Source organism: Anastrepha obliqua, chromosome 4 (genome assembly GCF_027943255.1).
Source record: "Anastrepha obliqua isolate idAnaObli1 chromosome 4, idAnaObli1_1.0, whole genome shotgun sequence".
NCBI lineage: Eukaryota > Metazoa > Arthropoda > Insecta > Diptera > Tephritidae > Anastrepha > Anastrepha obliqua.
In genome coordinates this window covers 94,495,582-94,514,123 of record NC_072895.1, presented here as the reverse complement: position 1 = coordinate 94,514,123, position 18,542 = coordinate 94,495,582, and the positions used below count along the sequence as shown (strand labels likewise).

The 18,542-nt window shown below is 35.3% G+C and overlaps 2 protein-coding genes across 9 annotated transcripts in view; both read left to right on the top strand.

Moving 5' to 3' along the window:
• LOC129244938 (homeobox protein 5) overlaps window positions 1-10,857 on the top strand; it is a 177,053-nt gene extending 166,196 nt beyond the window's left edge. For 6 of the 8 annotated variants that reach the window (XM_054882857.1, XM_054882855.1, XM_054882859.1 and 3 more), the window contains 2 exons: window positions 168-3,080; window positions 4,958-6,550. In XM_054882857.1, coding sequence (XP_054738832.1) covers window positions 168-3,080; window positions 4,958-5,705 — 3,661 coding nt within the window. In that variant the 3' untranslated portion in view covers window positions 5,706-6,550. Of the gene's footprint in view, window positions 1-167; window positions 3,081-4,957; window positions 6,551-10,216 lie in introns of those variants that run through there. The other 2 variants (XM_054882860.1, XM_054882861.1) reach the window with 2 other exon arrangements.
• A 3,717-nt stretch (window positions 10,858-14,574) lies between these two features.
• Window positions 14,575-17,660, top strand: LOC129244937 (uncharacterized). Its single transcript, XM_054882853.1, has 6 exons — window positions 14,575-14,993; window positions 15,064-15,206; window positions 15,262-15,929; window positions 16,012-16,718; window positions 16,792-16,993; window positions 17,197-17,660. Exons 1-6 carry the CDS (start codon window positions 14,865-14,867, stop codon window positions 17,229-17,231), a joined length of 1,884 nt encoding a protein of 627 aa, XP_054738828.1. The 5' UTR covers window positions 14,575-14,864; the 3' UTR covers window positions 17,232-17,660.
• The last annotated feature ends 882 nt before the right edge of the window (window positions 17,661-18,542 follow it).

The window sequence follows — 18,542 nt, the reverse complement described above, 5'->3', positions numbered from 1 at the left end:
ATTTGTATTATAAAACTAATTGTATTAACAAATATCTTCCCTCATCATCTCATCTAAAAATATTCGGCAAGAAATGTGTGACAGTATCGCAACGTTATTATTACTTGTTCAATGTTATTATCTCTATCTTTGAAAACATTTCTCTATACTATTTACTATATTTTTAGCGGTCTACCATCCGACAAATACGATCCTTTCATCTCGGCAAAGCGTCAACTGGAGGAGCTTTGTTCATCCTCACCCCCAAGCAATCCTTCCTTCTCCCCTAACGTCTCACAAACTTCTCCACAAACTCCTTCGGCTCTAGCCGGTTTGCCCACAAAAATGTCCACTTCCCTCACACTGAGCACTTCTACGCCCCTCTCGAGTCCCTTGACGACAAACTCACAAAATCAGCGCATACCGACGACACCTTCCGTGACCACTAACAAGACATCAACGAACTTTCGACGCACATCATCTTTACGTGGTCCGCGTCGTTCGCCGATGCTCTCTTCACGTCCATTGTTTGCGCAAAATCATCGTCCTACTATACAACGTGGCCTCTCTGACGAGGGACCAATCTCAACTAACTTTCTTAAACCGGAGGAATACGACGAGATGCCGGTACGTTCGGTGTGTGTAAACGATTACGCAGTTACAAAGAGTCCACGTGTCGCTCGTCGCGATAATAGTCTCTCTAATCGTAAACAAAGTCTCAAACTCAATGTACAGGGTAATGCAGCTGCGGTGGCATCAAACTCCGCCACGAATACTCCCAATTGCTCGACTATGTTGGGTGTGAACAGCAGTGATGAGCTAATGAACTCAGCTGCCAAATATCTCTCCAAAACCGACTCACTAGCGGCATTCCTCAAGTACGAGAGAGACCTAGAGAAACTCAACGCACAAACCACAACAGACGCTAGTGTTAACGCGTCCTCCAATAAACCAATTGAACTTAGTGCGTCCAACTCTCCAGCAACGAACCTCAATAATCCCGTCATAACGAAGGAGTTCAAAGACAAGAGCAACACATTGAGTAAGCAAAACTCCGCCAAGAGTATCAAAGCAGAATATATCGAATCATCAAACTGTTCAGCAGGCGGTGTGGAACAGGAAAATGTTTGCCAACATCTGCCCACGCCCGTTCCAAACACCCCATCTACAGCTGAGGTTTCGGCATACGAGAGAGAAACTGTGAGCCCGCAAAAGACACAAGCACTGCGGTTAGAGCCTATAACGTTGCCTCATGTCACTTCCACGCCAGCAGCAAAGCAGAGTGCAGAGCTTAAAGAGGCCACGCCAACACAATTGCCAATTGTAAGTCAACCAATTAACTTAAATGCTCACTACAGCGGCTCGAAGCCGCAACCGACTACATCCCTATCCGCGTTCGGTAAGGATGGTAAGAGCTCCTCAAGCAGTGAATACATCGACCCCAAGTTAATAAATAAATGCGATAATCTTCCAGTGAATCTAAACCCTGTGCGCACTCTGAAATGCGTAGGCGGTAACAATGCGGAACGTCGCCCTGATTTCTCTTCCTCCTCCTCAGAGTGCTCAACAACGCAGACCGGCCCGATTTCGCAGCTAACAAAGTTACTGCCGCTTACAAAACCGACTGAGATCCAACATTTGGCGTCACAAAATGCGCCAGCGGTGAAAGCACCCAGTCAGGCCGTGGACATTCCTGCTCGACCGCCAATGACTGAAGATGCTCAGGTGAATACTCATTCGACATTAAGTCAACGCAGCTCAACTGAAGGCAGGAATTTGCTGAATCGCAAAAAACGACTCGGACGCAATCATTTTCTTTACGATGGCTCTCCCGAAGCAGATGACTCCTGCTCTGCTGACGATGAAGCGAATCGTTCGTCGGCTGAATATTATGAATCTAAGTATCGATCGTCGTATCAGCAGCAGCAGCAGCAGCAGCAGAAACAACAGCAACCGCAGACATATTTCGCTAATACGCATGGACAGTTCGCGCCACTGAAGACGCCGCCAATTGTACCTCCTTTACCAATTTTCGACGACTTTGACTTTGAGGAATTTCTCTCGTCATTCGAGAATGACGATGAACAATTTCCTCTATTTAAGGACTGTAGGGAATTTCTCTTGAATCGCACGTCGAATAAGCAACGTTCGACGCTGACGCCGAATTCAATGTATACGAATAACAGCAACACTCAAAACCACACAACGGAAACAAAAGACTACAACAACACTAACAATAGTTTTCAATTCCCAAGTCTCGCTCCCAGCAAACATCCCTATCCCACACTCCTACTAACTCCCTCTACCCGCAGATCGCGCGATGACTCACGTCCAAAAAGCAAGGAATCCTCACCAACAACCGACAAATACGAAGATCTAAAGCGCACCGCCACGCAAGGCGTAACTTATGACGACGACAAACGTCATGCTGACGCCGAACATAAAAAACGTGAGATCTTTATCAGCATCGAGACGGAGCCGAACGAGCACGGTCGTTCACCCATTTCACCCGACTCGCTGCGCAACATGGTAGGCAATCCACAGACAATGGTCGAAGTTGAAGTCGACGGCTGTGACAACAAGTTCAGCAAGATTAGTGATGATGATGAGCAACTGCCGTCGGGGCATCACGGCAGTAAAGGTAAAATAGAAAATACGATGATGCGCTGCACACCCTTCGCCACTGGCAATCATTTGCCTAACGTGCAGCTAAACAACGCCAAGAATTTAATACAGCGAATGCAAAATGACTTTCGGCAAATGAGCGAAGAAGTGGGTGCCAACATACGCCAGGCAATGACCGGACTCAATTCAACCGCGGGAAATGCATCGATGTTGTATGGTGGCGAAAATGTTGCCATGAGTGCGGGCGTTGATGGGCGAGGTGGTACATATGTGCCACGCCACAGAAATGCATCGCCGCCACCATCGGCAACAACCATGGGCGCGGTGCCGCCAATGTATGCGGCCTCGGAAGATGTCAGCGGTGATGCGTGCGGCGACTCAGACGACATGAGTAGCCTGGATGGTTATCCAATTTCATCGAAGTCGTCGCGACGTGGTGTCGGCTCCAAACTTAGCGCTGACTCTGCGTACGGGAGGTAAGTCATTAGCAAACTTATTGAATTTTCTAAAGTGGCAATTAGATATTTTAAGGAATCAATTAAAAAATAGCTTTCAAATTGTGTAAGCAAATTGGAACTAAGAACTAGTAAGAACTAAGAAATAATATTATTAGCCGAATTATAAAAAGTTACTAGGTACATGCAAAATGGGTCTTGACTTAGAGTTCTGGGTAAAAAAAAAAAAGTTTAGAACCACTTAAGAATAATTAGCAGATCGAGCGCTTATTTCCACGACTGCAGAGTTTAGGTACAATGGAGCCTGCTGGAGCATTTTATTCGCCACTAAACTGTTGATGTATCAAATCTTTCGGCTTATTGCTCTTTGCATAAGTTAAGATGCTACCTTTTGGAAACAAATAGAATGGATTAATTGAGTCAGTATAAAACTTTTACTTCAATTGACCTTCTAGTGACCCTTTTCGACAATTTCGATTCGCTGTTTAACTCTTGGCTCTTTGACTTTTAGCTTAGCTTTCAACTCTCCCATTGATATTTAAGGCGATTCGAATCTCATCGAGTCAACGGCAGTAATTTTGCACCCTTTTAGATCAGAGTACTTCTTCAATTGCCCTTTTATGCCATCTCTGGCTACCAGGCTTTCTTGTGGCTGAGAACTTAGCTCCACACATGTCATAAGCTGAGATCGACTCGGCTCTCGATGGCCCTTTATCACTACTTAAGGGGGGAAACCGGTTTAGGGGGTCGACATTTTGGTGCTCTTCGTGAATTTTTTTAAACAAGGGAGGAATAATCAGAAATTGTTTAAACTTGGAGGGTATTTTACTCATATTTTTAAGTACACTTTAAAATTCTTTCAAGCCATTTCCGTAGGAAATAGTGGCGTTACAGCGTGTTCTCCATGGACGATCGCCATCCGAGCATCTTGCTGGTGAGCATTCCTGAAGTTACAATTTTTCTCTGTAATCGACAACAATTTTTTTTTCATTCACAACATGTTTCCTAAGAATATGAACCTAATTTTGATAAAATAATATTGAAAATTGTATATCCCTGAGGCGCTTCAACACAATGTAATTTTTTCATACCATATTTTTTCATCTATTTTGCTTAAAACAAATAATATATTTCTAATGATAATATATGGCCAGAATTAGGTTCATATGAATTAGGATTGAATAAAGAATACTCCGAAAAAAAATTATAACGATTGGTCGATAACTTTTTGAGCTAGAGTGCCCACTAGTTGAAAAAAAGTAGTTTCGAGAAAAACGTCGTTCTAACTAACGCGCGCTACTGTGCGGAACCGACGGGCAGTCACTTAAGTGCCCATAGAATCAGGAATAATGCGAATTTCGTTTTAAAATTTTTACCACATATTCTTGAGTAGTTATACTAACAATTTATGCCCCCCCTTAACAACCATCTCCATCACTATTTAACTATAATTTCCTTGTGTGCGGTCTGAGTTCACTATAAATTGAGTTTTCAAGCGCTCGTCCACAATTGTGATTTTCTGTGTCAGCATCTTCTTGCTGGATGCAAAGCTCTGCTGGTATATTTGCTTCACTCTAGAACTGCGAAAGACAAACATTGCTAAGGACTAAAATCGTAGTTTGACTGAGTCTTATTGTTTGTTACTTCCTAGGCTGTTTTCAATGGCAATGTGGATCTGATGTAGCGCATAGCAACTTAACAAAAATGTAATGCCCATATAGATATTACTAAACTCCTTGAGGACCAAAACTTCGCAGAGCTTTGACTTGAATCAAAAATTAGATCGAATAACTTTGCTGTAACTTAGAAGGAACCTACTTAACATATATGGCTACTCCCCGAGCAGTGTAAAGCGTTAAAATTCCAATAAAAAATGTAAACTTTTTTCTCCCTCGCAGCCTCTCACGCCAGAGATCCTCAGAGCTGTCGACCACACCGTATCGCTGTACAGGCCGCAGCCGTCCCTCTACCAGCAGCTCTGTCTCCACCAACACTACGCCGCTGCCCACATTGCTAGCCGATGCGACAACACAACATCAGCAACAACAACAACAGCAGTACCACTACCAACAGCAGCAGCAACAGCAACTGCCACAACAAAATACGCAACTGTATAAATACGCGCCAGTGAAGACGCGTCCACGACGCATTAGCGGCTCATCAAGCAGTGATAATTCGGATAGTTTGGACTGCAATATTAAATATAAGCAACAATTGCAACAACAACAGCAACAGCAGCATTACAGCGGTGTCGGCAATAAGAATATCACCAGCAACAACAACAACAACAATAACTACATCAGCAATCATTATGCGCCACATCACAGCAACTTAATGGGCAACAATAATCACAGCATAAACAACAACTATGACAGCTCGCTCAGTTCGCCGACTACGACGACAACAACAGGAAAGGCCACCACCATCGCGCCTACAACTGCAGCCACGTTAACGGACGAATTGCAGGCGGCAGTGACGGCCACAAATAAGGGCCAATACAGTTCGAGCAGCTCACTTTCGAGTACGAATGCGGCAATGAGCGCGAGTATGAAAATGTCGAAATTCTGCCATGAATGTGGCGCTAAATTTCTAGTCGAACAGGCTAAGTTTTGTATGGATTGTGGTGTTAGGCGCATCGTACTCTAGATGTGTAATGTAGTTGTAGTTGTTGTAGATGAGAATTATTCGCTTAGTCATACACACAGTCACACGTAACACACAGGCCACACACACACAAACTCATGTATGCATAGATAACAAACAAGCTTTTATAAATATTTATACATTTATTAACAATTTTTTTAAAAACATAAGTGAAATATCGAGAATCAACAAAGAAGAAGCAGAAAAATCGAAGGCACATCAAACATCAAAATGTGCACAAAAGTCACAAAAATAAATGCATACATACTCGTACGTAAATTCATAGCTGCTAAAAAATTATGAAAATTTCTTCTTACACGCAGTCCATTCATTCCATCGATCATCGTGCTTTACGCTTTTCCCATTCGCTTAATTTTCATTACAAACTTGGCGAAGTATGTAGCTAAATCATTGAGAGCAACAAAAAATGGAAATTTGTCATTCCAAGTGGCAACACTATTGATAAATCTGCTAAAACGAAAAAAATTAATACTTCAACAACAAATCACAAAAGCAAGAAAATAAAACTGAAAAAATGGCAAAGCAAAATATATTCATGTAGAGAAAATTTACTAAATATTTGAGAAAGAACTAATGTAGAAGGAAGAAAAACTGGCGTAACTCACCAAGTACATGTCAAGTATGTTCGCACATAGCATAGGTAAATAACAAACGTGCACATATGTTGCGGTAGTGCGCCTGCAAGTAGGCTTAGTATACTTAGGAACTATATTTTGTGCGTATACCAAATTTTATTTAACCTGCGCTTTAACTAATTTAATTTTACTAAATGTAAAAAATAAAGAAAATTATATTTTAAAATAAAACAAGAAATATTCAAATTTTAATTCAATTTCGGTTTTGTACTAATTTTTTGTTTCCACAAAATGAAAGTGTAAATTTGAGTATTTAAAATGTTTCAAAATGCCTTATATGAGCGATACTATTATATTAGGAGCTTGGTCCATAAACAAATAGAGTGAAGTGTATTGAAAAAGTTTGACTAAAATAATTTAAACCAAAAAAAAGCATTCACTAAAAATTTAAGAAAAACTAGTACTAATATCCACTATTGGAATTTTTCAAATTAATAAAGCGGAGTACTAAAATTTAGTATTATACTAAAGTAGTGGGGGTAGTTTTGTGTCAAGAAAATTAACGGAATTAAAAGATTCAGTTACTTGTAAAAACACTACGAAAATTTAGTACCAAAAGCGGAGTACTAAAATTTAGTACTAAAGTAGTGGAGGTAATTTTGTGTTAAAAAAACTAAAGAAATTAAAAGATTCAGTCACTTGTAAAAACACTACGAAAATTTAGTACCAAAAGCGGAGTACTAAAGTAGTGGAGGTAATTTTGTGTTAAGAAAATTAACGGAATTAAAAGATTCAGTTACTTGTAAAAACACTACGAAAATTTAGTACCAAAAGCGGAGTACTAAAATTTAGTACTAAAGTAGTGGAGGTAATTTTGTGTTAAAAAAACTAAAGAAATTAAAAGATTCAGTCACTTGTAAAAACACTACGAAAATTTAGTACCAAAAGCGGAGTACTAAAGTAGTGGAGGTAATTTTGTGTTAACAAAACTAAAGAAATTAAAAGATTCGGTTCCTTGTAAAAACATTACGAAAATTTAGTACTGAAAGCGGAGTACTAAAATTTAGTACTAAAGTAGTAGAGGTAATTTTGTGTTAAAAAAACTAAAGAAATTAAAAGATTCAGTCACTTGTAAAAACACTACGAAAATTTAGCACTAAAATGGTTAAAGGTTATTGGAATTTTTTAAATTAATAAAGCGGAGTACTAAAATTTAGTACTAAAGTAGTGGAAGTAAATTTGGGTTAAAAATATTAACGGAATTAAAAGATTCTGTCACACTACGAACATTTACTACTAAAAGGGTTGAAAGATATTGTACTAAATAAATCCGATATTGTATTACCATGAGCTATTAATGTAAATGAAGCATTCAAAAGTGTTTAATAAATATTGGCAAAACTGAAAAAGTGCTAAAATGTAGTACTAAAACACAGCACTAAAATTTAAAGTCAATTGTACTAAAAATATCCGAAATCGTTGATGTGCCTTGGAACTATTAATCATAAATCAAATCATAAATTCATAAAGTGAGCAATGAAATTTAGCTGCACACAAGAAGTACTAAAGTTCTGTACTAACGCTACAGCTATAAAAATTTAATGCCAAGCTGTATAAGTAAATTTTACTAAAGTATCCTAACCATATGTATATTGCAATTTCTTGGACTAAGGAAACAGTTTTAAATTTAGCAATACAACAGCAGTACCAAAATTTAGAACTAAAATTAGTACTAAAATTTAGTACTAAAATTTAGTGCCAAAATTTAGTACTACTGATTTAGTACTAAAATTTAGTGGAGTTAAACTAAAAGTAAACAGTAGTATTAAAATTTACTTTTTCTACATAAACAGTAATCATTTCAATGCGCCAAAAATTAGCAGTGTTTTTAAAAGATCCTCAATTAGGTTCATTACTTTTTAAATAACTCGAACTATTCGTGAATTACCAAATAATGAAGAAAAGTGGTACTCATTTTTTTTGCTCATATCATAACTAAATTCGGTACCCAACAATTTGCGTTGATTTGAGCCTACACTCTTTCTTGGGAATTTTCTTAATCAAATTTACTCGTAAGAGAAAAATAAGAACTAAAAATTTACTTAAATATACGAATAATCAATTTTGCGCTGAAAGAGTAGAAATAAAAATTAAAAAAAAAATTTTATTTTCGATAAAAGCTTCAGTACTAAGTCTAAACGGTGCTAAAATATTAATTCGTGAAAAATTAGGCAAAACTTAAAAATATTGTAAAATTTTAGTGTGCAAAATTCGCTAAGCCAACAAAACTGAAAAATTTAGTAATGAAGTAAAATAGTACTACCATACAATTTTGTTATATACAAAGTAATATATTAATTATTTAGCGCCAGTTGTTGATCTCACAAACAGCGGAATACCCTGGCGATTTGTGGATTTTCTTTCCAGCATTCAATTAATGGTAAAAAAAATATTTAGAGCGAAAATTTTAAAAATGAAAATTTAAGAAAGCTTTTGCAAAGAAATAATTTTATGAGTATTTACGTTTATAGTAGAGAAAATTGTACTTTTTATTCTTGAATCTCATTTGAATTTTTCTTTAATTAAGGGGCTGGGGACATTTTTTGTACTGATGAGCGCTCTAAAATTTTTAGTGACAGCTTTTAGAATTAAAATTTGTAGGTCTAAATTATTTAGTACTGACATTTTTAGTACTAAATAATTTAGTAGTAAATAATTGTTGGTATTAAATAATTTAGTACAGTACTAACTATTTAGTGCTAAGTAATTATTAGTACTAAATAACTTAGTACAGTACTAATTAATTATTAGTACTCAATAATTTAGTACAGTACTAATTATTTAGTACAAAAATTTCCTACGATACTATATTACTCAAAAACTTAAGTACTCAAATTCGATTTCTCAAATATTTATTCCCTAAAATTTTCGGTACTAAAATTTTTCACAACTTAAATTTAGTCTACTTTCGGCAACTAAATTTTAGTATTAAATTGAAGTACTAAATTTGAGTTCTTCTAGTGCTTTAGTTCTGAAATTAAAGTTATAAATTTTTTCACAACTTTCTACTTTTTAATGCTTTAGTACTAAAATTAAAGTACTAAATTTTTTCACAACTTAAGTTTAGTCTACTTGTGGCAATTAAATTTTAGTAATAACTGTAAGTACGAATTCTAATTTTAGTACTCAAATTTTAGTACTAATTCTTAGTACTTAAGTTTTAGTACTAAATATTTTACAAAATTTTTTTTATTTGTTTGAATTTTCAAATAAGCGCAAAAAATTTGGTAATTTTTCATAAGCTGCTTATACACACAATGGCGAAATTTTAAGTATCAAAATTTAACTAGTTGAAAATTTTAACATCAATAAGTTTGCAGTTTTCGCCTTCTAGTTTTTTCACCGAGCCACAAATATGTATATTAAATACTTTACTATGCGTGAAAATGATTCGCAAGGAACCTACACATCTGCAACAAAGTTAATTGTACAGCTTTAATTTAAAAAACAAATAACTAGTATGCCGGAGAAATAATTCAAGTTTTAAATAAATAGTAAAAATGCAGATTTGCAATTGGGAATAAATAATCCAATTTAAATTTGCTTAACCAACATTTTTGGCTCATTGCAAAAGCTTCTATGTATGTATGTAGAAAAACAAATTGCTTTTCATTAACAAGACTGAACAGTAATCCATGGCGTATACGCAATGTAGGTGTTTGTTGCAGCTCTACAATTTCTTATCAAAAAAAGCCATTTCGAACAAAACATCGGCAACGAATAAAAACGAAATTATTTTATTTAAACCAGTCGCAAATTCACTCATTTCCCATGAAACTAATCAACAGAAATTTGCAGAAACAAATTTATAATTTTTACTTTACTGCAAACTTTCTATTCTTTTGTTTTTAATTTCAGCCAAACCTGCTGCATCTAAATTCAAGCGAAATCCATAAAAACTTTTCAAATTTTAAGCAGCTTGAAAACAAATTAGCTAAGCTGTAAATACATATTCATACACACACATACATATATGGATATTGAGAATATGAATAAAAAATATGTTATAAAATATGCAATTTAAAAAATGAAGAAAAATAATATTAAGATTTTTTTAGCTCTAACACAAATTACCAAAAAATAAATAAATAATTATCTAGCACAGAGGGAAGCGAAAATAAAAATAAAAATGCAAGTTACAAAGTGTACCAGTAAACATACGTAAATGTACATATATACTAATACCTATACTGAACATAGTTTAATGCAGTCACATAAAAAAAATATATCTACTAATTTAACTACTCGCCTTCCTCTTAATCGAACGCAATTCAATGTGCTTTAACACACAAATACACACAAACAATTTTTACTCGGTAACATATCCAAATGTCACAATTATTGTCTCTGAAGCGCAGTACGAAGTACTAATTCATATTTATGACACTTAAAGCAAACAAACAAAAACAAAGATTATGCCGAAATCGGTATTTATTTATGCATAAAAGGACACTGATATTTTGTCCGGTTATATAATGAGAATTTTAAATAAATATACATACACCAAATGAATAAATGTATTGGTATTTTGATTTAAGGTAGTCCAACAACACTTAAATTGCAGTTAGACCAGGCTTTACTGAACTTAACCGAATTTAATTTTCTTGCCGAGCTGTTGTTGTTTTTTGTATTGTAGCAGAGAAAACATTTGCCATAAATGCTTGGGAACGCCGCTAAACTGAAAGAGCTGTAGAACGTTCCGATTATGTGGACACGAATACCGTGAAAAGAGCGATATACGCGATTAGTGCAAACCAGCTTACCGTAAGATAGGTTAGATAAGATTTGGCAACCACATCGCACATACGAACAGCGTTGCCACTTAGACCCCGAAATGGATCCGTTGTGAGCCGCAGAGGCTGGGCTATATTTCCTCTTCCAGATTGAACCATGCTAAGCTGTGGACAAAGGTGTCTAAATTAACCATATTCATTAAATATCGATTCCTACTTCGGGCTAGAGCCGGGCATGTGCAAAAAAGGTGTTGAATTGCGTCCAACTCTTCCTCATTCCTACCCATTACGACAGAAATCATGCATGTAAACGCCTAATTTACTTGCGTGATATTCTATTAGACAATGTCCTGTGAGGGCCCCTACTAAGGTCCCGATTTGAAGTCTACACAATTAATAATATTCTTGGATTACACAGGTACTGGCACTAATCAATCTTTGATTGACAAATGACAAATTGCGAGAGGTACCCCCATAAAATTAGTTGTTTGGCATGTGCAAGTGCCTCCTCTTGCAAGTTGGTCAGATACATACAGAGCCGTAGAGAGCATATCCGGGCCCCGGAGGAAAATTGCAAATGCGGGCCCTTTCCAATTATGTCTACTTCATCTAATTCGGAATTACTCTCGAGTCCGGGCCCCTCTGAGAACTCCGGGCCCGGGGTAAAAAGTCCCCGAAAAGTCTTGTAAAATAAAGTTGTAGTTATGGTCTGCCGAGCCTGATTTTTGAATTTGGAAAAATTTTGCAATTTACAACAATTTAAAAAATATATATGCGTTTTACGTCATAAATGTCACACTTTAATTATGTTTATAAACCTTTTTAACAAAAATATCAAAAATCAAGTCTATAGAGCAAACACTTTCGAATATTTAAATAAAACACCCCATCAAAAAATATTAAAAACTGTATGAGTTATCATGCAGACCGTGCAGGAAAAAGTAGTTTCGAGAAAAACGAGCTTAAAGTTTGAGGTACTGAAACGCGCGGACCGCTCTCTACCTAATTAATGGGCTGTAGAAGCTATAATATTGTGAATTTCCGCACGAAAATTTCACAGAAATATCGAAAAAAAATCGATGTTTTGAAAATTCTGGACATATGTAACCCCTTAAATGTTTCTTCAAACGGATTTACATACATCAGAGAACGTTAATGTATAGAGAAGTCTCAATGACAGAAACGGATGGAATTTTGAGGGGTACTCGTTTCGCGAAGATTAATTACCACAGACAAATTTTCCACCAAAAGTTAACAGTAAGGGACTGAATTATGTTAATTTAGCAGCAGTCGATAAGAATTTGTTCGGGATTAGAAGCAAAGAATGTTAGGTTAAAATGACTATATTTGAATTTTTTCCAAATCATCTAAATTATATACATATATTATGTCTGTCTATCTGGTGCTCTGTAAAAACTTTGTTGAATTCCCTTCAATTGAATCAAAATCCTCTATAGAAAACAAACGATTACCAGACGACCAGACCAGGAAGATGGCATATGCAAATTTAGATTTGTGAATTTATATATGCACATATGCGGCCGCGTGCACTTGCCACAGAAAAAAGATCGCAAAAAATGCCCAAGCATTGTGCTGTTGTTATGAACAGCGCTGATCAGTTCACACAGTACATATGCGTTATGTCTGGCTTAGTTGATCAACCAAATCAAAATCCTTTATAAAGAATTGCTTCATTACGAGGCTCACAGGAAGATGGCATATGCAAATTTAGATTTGTGAATTTATATGTATATGCGCATATATATATGCTGTGTGTATGTACATATGTGCGGTTGCCATAGCAAAAAATATTACGGTAAAACTTCTCAAGAAATCTAGCGCGCATTTATAGGCACAGCGCACATTCATGGGCACAGCATTGTCAGAGAACATAAATTCATAGAGAAGGCGAAGTCCCGGCCCGTTCCTCATTTTGGGCTCTAACAAAACACGGGTAAGAAATTCAACTCAGAAATTATTTCACCACAAGTTAACAGTAGGAAAGTAATTAATATGGCTGCCGGAGAGAAATGAGAGGGAGAGAGTGATACGCAAGTATGAAAAAATGTAATTTACATTAGCTTACATTTGCTTGTGTATGATTTTATTTGTATATCTTGTTGTATATATATATGTAGCTATATCATTATAACGCTAGTTTTGTGTAATACCGAACGAATATAATTTCTGTAATTATCCGAAAACTGCATAGTTAGAGAAAGTGAAAAAAAAGGAAAAAATAATTTGTAAACCTCTAAGCTTACCATAAATAAAACTTGCTAATTCGACATTTTAATTATATCCAAACCGTTCAGAAAGAAATTATTTGCTTCTTTTGTATTTTAAGAATACCATTTTATTTCGTGTTTTCTTTTTAAAATATATTGAACACTTTGTTATTATGAATGCTGTAACTTCTTGCTCAGGAGTAAATAATAATACTAGTTGTTAATTATTTTTGCTATTAATAACACAAATGAACTTCTAACAATTTAACGCGACACGCGAAAAACTTTCTTTGCGTTTATTTGTTACTACCTTTAACCCGCGGCCCCGCTCTCATAGGAGTAGTTTTGAGGGATTTAGGATATGTATATAAAAGAATTACAAACAATAATTTCATAGAAAAAAATTTTTTATTAATAACCATAATATTACAATACCCGGCAACCGTTGCCATGCCTCGTTGAATAAAATCAAAACAACCAATCGGAAAAATATCAAGCAAAATTATTTTTATTAATTTTCTATCTCAAACCGTTTTTGAACATTGCATTTGGGTCATAGTTGAATAGCTTATGCGGATTATGAAGTCTAGAGTGTGCTATAAATATTGGGAAATAGGAAAAACTAAGATTTTTTAGATTAAATTTAAGCAAATATTCGATTATTAATGACGAATGAGAGTGGTGGCGCGGCCTGGGAGCTGTGGGAAGGGAGTTCCATCATAAAAACATGCCTATAACCTTCATTGGGTGAAAATATGAATGTATAAAAATTTTTACGTCATTTGGTGTTGTCGTTTCGTAGTGATGCGCGGACAACGTACAGACATTCAACTTTATAGTAATGATTCACAATCCAATTCGCCTTGGAAATAATTATTTTGACACTTATGCCAAAAAAGCAAGAACAAAATACATGTAACTTTTTGTTTTTGTACAACTGTTAACGCCTTGCCTTGTGTAGTGTATTAACTGCTATATTTACGTTTATTATTTATATTATATTATACTTATATGTTTATTATTAAATACAACTTATAAGATAACAAATAACAAATACAAATTATAATAAGATTGATTGAACCACACTCGATGACCCTCGTTGTCCCTTTTGACGATTCTCGCTTGTTCACTATACGCATCGGTGTCGTTGCCAGTTGCCATCAATCACTAGGGTTGCCACATTTAGATACGCCTTGGTTTATTCAAACTAAACCAAGGTGGATTTATTAAGATGATGGCAACCACCCAGCTGAAATTTTCGTATTGATTCGTGTGTTTGCAAATACTTCTACGCATTAATAGTTTATCTATATTATTTTTATTACACAAATGACCTGTCTGGTTCAATTTAATATTTGGTGAATAGTTATCCAGCACTTAATTCAAAATTTTAATTCATGTGCGTAATAATGCAAGATTATGTAATAAAATCGCCTTGAACTAAACTGAAGCTGAACTTGTGAATATGAATTAGAAGTTGCTCATTATGTACTTTTTTGAATTCCATTGAGTTAAATTCGTTACTACTGTCGAAGGGATAAGATCATGTCTGGTGAAAGTTTGGATCCTGATGGCCCTGGAAGCAGCGAGGTGTTTTTTATGCCAGATAAAAAGGCATACACAAAGGACAACATATTGATTTACAATATTTTCGTATACAACATTCCAAGATGGGTGAGAGCTATAGTTTTATTATTATTGTTAAGGAACTTTTTTAAATTATGAATATCATGTGTTGCTGCAGGTGAAGGTCCCCGATATAACTCGTTATTTTTCTAAGTTTGGCGTGATTTCGGAAGTACGACTAGTGGATGATAAAAAGGAATCTCGTCATTCTTCGCCGGCAGTAGGATTTGTAAACTTTGTCGATCCAGAAAGTGCTTACACGTAAAATACTTTTATTTATTTGAATATACCTCTTGATTTTTTATATAATATTTAGAGTATTGACGAAATCGAATCATCGTATACGAGGTTCACGTATTGGGGTTAAAGCTGGCAATAGTGGGAATCAGTCTGGTGCCGAAAAGGCACATAGCCAAGTGGTACGTGGATCCCAACAAAAGAAAGCCAAAGCTTCGAACGCACAACAAAAGAAAGCTAAAGCTTCGAACGTTGGTACGAAACTTCGCCTGAATATCCTATCGCTAAATGATGATTGCTTAGAGATTATTTGTGGTCTATTAGAGCTACGAGATCAATTACGTTTTGCGCGAGTATGCAATCGTTTTCAAGAAATATTCAAAATGTTATCCAAGCGCGCACATAAAAGGTTCGAATTTCGTAAAGCCATAAAGTTGACATTATGCGATATAAGCGACTTCTTTCGTCTTGCCGGCAAAAATATTGAAACAGTGTCGGGCGAGGTACCAGAGAAGAATCGTAAACGCATCATTACATTTATTAGAACATGCTGCGTCAACTTAAAACAACTCAAATTGATCAATAGTCGAATGACGCCCGATTGTCTGAAGGAATTACTTCGCAGTTTCCCTCTATTAGAGGAGTTATATTTGCATAATTGCGGTATACGTGACCTCTCAATAAAATCTCTGCAATATTTAACTCAATTAGAGAGCCTGACTCTCTCCGGGAACAGTGACCTAACAGGTAAAACAGTTTGTCTTATAACGAAAAACTTGCCTTTAAAATATGAATACATACTTAATATTTACATTTTCTTTGTTTGCAGGCAAATTTATGAACTCGTTGGTAAAGCTGAAGGTTCTAGATTTGTATGGTTGTACAAATATTCAAACTTCGAATTTGGTTGAAATATGCCGTTCCATGCCGAACTTAAAATCGCTCGACATACGTCATTGTGAACAGCTTTCGCCAATCTTTTTCGACACCATGGTGGAACATTGTCAGCAACTCGAAATATTGAAAATGTCTAACCCAGATTTTCCATATGAGCATGTAACATTATTACCTCGACTGAAACATATTGAATTGTTACTCCACTCGGTATCACATACACAGATTTTTTTGAAATTGGTCGAAAATAAGTCGCAGCAATTAGAAACCTTAAAAATCTATGGCAAAAATTCAATCAAACCACAAGAAATAAATTTCATATCACAATTGGAAAAACTGAAATCATTATATTGCATAAATAATCAAGCAATCAACGATAATGCGCTTCGAAAACTTGGCCAATTAGAGCAACTTGAAGAGCTGGTTATCAAACACAGTGGCAATATAACAAATAAAGCTCTGATAGAACTGTTGCGAAGGTGCAAGCATCTGCGCCACTTAAATATACATTATTGCAAAAAAATTACTTGTGAATTCGTCTTAGAAGCCATAAATATATTAAAGGAGCGTAAAGACAAATCTCAACTTCCACTCGTCATTTTTGTATACGGAACATCTATAGATAAATATGGAATGTCCGAGGTGTGTATTAAGAATATTAACTATTGACAATAGCGGCAATTGTCGTATCTTTTCACTTTTTCCTTTCATGCAGTGTCAGAAATACATGGAGGCTGAGAAAGAGGCACTTATCAAAATAGTATTCGAATTATTAATTGATTATCGAATAACAGGATTTACTGACAACGATATTTACGACTTGTGGGATACCGATGATTATACCGATGAGGAAGATGCTCTTAGCGATGATTTCTACCCCCTTACTATCTGGCAGTTGGAAGAACCTGGTCCCTTCGGTAATTAATTTTCCAATAAAATCTGTGATTTTAAACAATTATAAAACAAAATTATATAAGAAGTAGCGATAATACTTAAAATAGGACGCTATTAAGAAAACAATCTCATTTTTTATCGTAAGTCGACTTAAGCTATATGGCATACGCCCGCAGAAATTTATTTATGAACAAATTTAAATGACGTTTTCATTTATAACCTACAGCAAAGACAACTAGATGTGAAACTTATTCATTTTGAGAGAGAGCGCGCCCATGAGGACGTTTCAAAACTTGGCAGCACTCACACATTATGGGATTTTGAACAGCTGATAGGTGAAATGGCAGACTGCCAGAAGAAACGCGCCAAAAATAACAGACGAAAACAGTTCGTTTTTGCTTAATGGAGAAATGACGTGTTAAAATGTTTATAGTTATTTGTCTTAAAATTAATTCAATTGAAATGTAATAATTGGAATTTAAGTGAGTTTGTAGAATCCAAAGCTCGTTATATCCTTTTCGACTTCTACTTTTAATTAGTCTTATGTACATAATGTAATTTTATTGAAAACTGTGTGTTGGTTTATGTAAATTTGTATATACGTAAATATTCTATGGTTGAAAAGCGTAGGTGAGGGAACTGAATTTGTGTTTGAGATATTTTACAAAAATTAAAGGTAATCTGCTTTAACTTATTCTGTTCGTTGTTTGAGAATTTTTTTTTTGTTACCCAATTTCTGTGTTATATTAAAAAATCGTAATAAGTCATGTTTTTAATTATAACTTATGTTTTTCGGCTTCATAACTTTATTATGTATATCAGTTTTAAATAATTTCATTTACATATAAATTTTTAAATTTTTGTCTTATTTATGTACATATTTCATACACATTGTGCTTGTTTTTAGTATATGTAGGTGTTTACGAGTGATATAAGGCTATTGGGCAACCGCACACTAAATACTAACCTCAATGGTGGTGTGGAAACTAAAAATTCCAGACCTTTGGTTCAAAAATACCCAATTCATGTTTCTACCGGTGTGGCAATATTGGAAAATGTTATAAAAAAAAGAAAGTGTGTGGTAGTTCACGGAACCCGCACGATTGAAGTGAAACTTCTTTTATCAACAAATCAATAATTTAACTATTATTTCAATATAATGCATGCAGAAGTCATGGAAAGCATGGAATGGAATTTTATTAAACAGAATTATTTATTTATTTTAATATAAGAAGAAATGAATTTATTGTACTCAATTACATTTGGTTCTCGGCATTGTCATTATCATTATTGGATTCGTTTTCCAAAAATGAAACAAGGGCTTTATGGTAACTGAAATACGTAAAAAATGATCTACATTCTAATCTATCAAGGTATCGATGAAATACTGCATCAATGGTAGTTCCGCATCTTGTTGTTGGTACTACAAATTATCACTTATCGTACAACCGGAGGATTCACTGTCACGGTGTTCAACAGTAGCTCTTAATTTTTTACGCTCCAAATACTCACGTTGCCGTTCAGCACCTGTTTTCGGTTTCCGTTTTTGTTGATTTGATGCCATATTTAACA

Excerpts from the sequence above, each read along its gene's own strand:
- LOC129244937 (XM_054882853.1), top strand. The coding sequence starts at position 14,865 with ATGTCTGGTGAAAGTTTGGATCCTGATGGCCCTGGAAGCAGCGAGGTG. Across the intron at positions 14,994-15,063 it reads TATACAACATTCCAAGATGG|GTGAAGGTCCCCGATATAAC; the intron begins GTGAGAGCTATA and ends GTGTTGCTGCAG. Across the intron at positions 15,930-16,011 it reads CGGGAACAGTGACCTAACAG|GCAAATTTATGAACTCGTTG; the intron begins GTAAAACAGTTT and ends CTTTGTTTGCAG.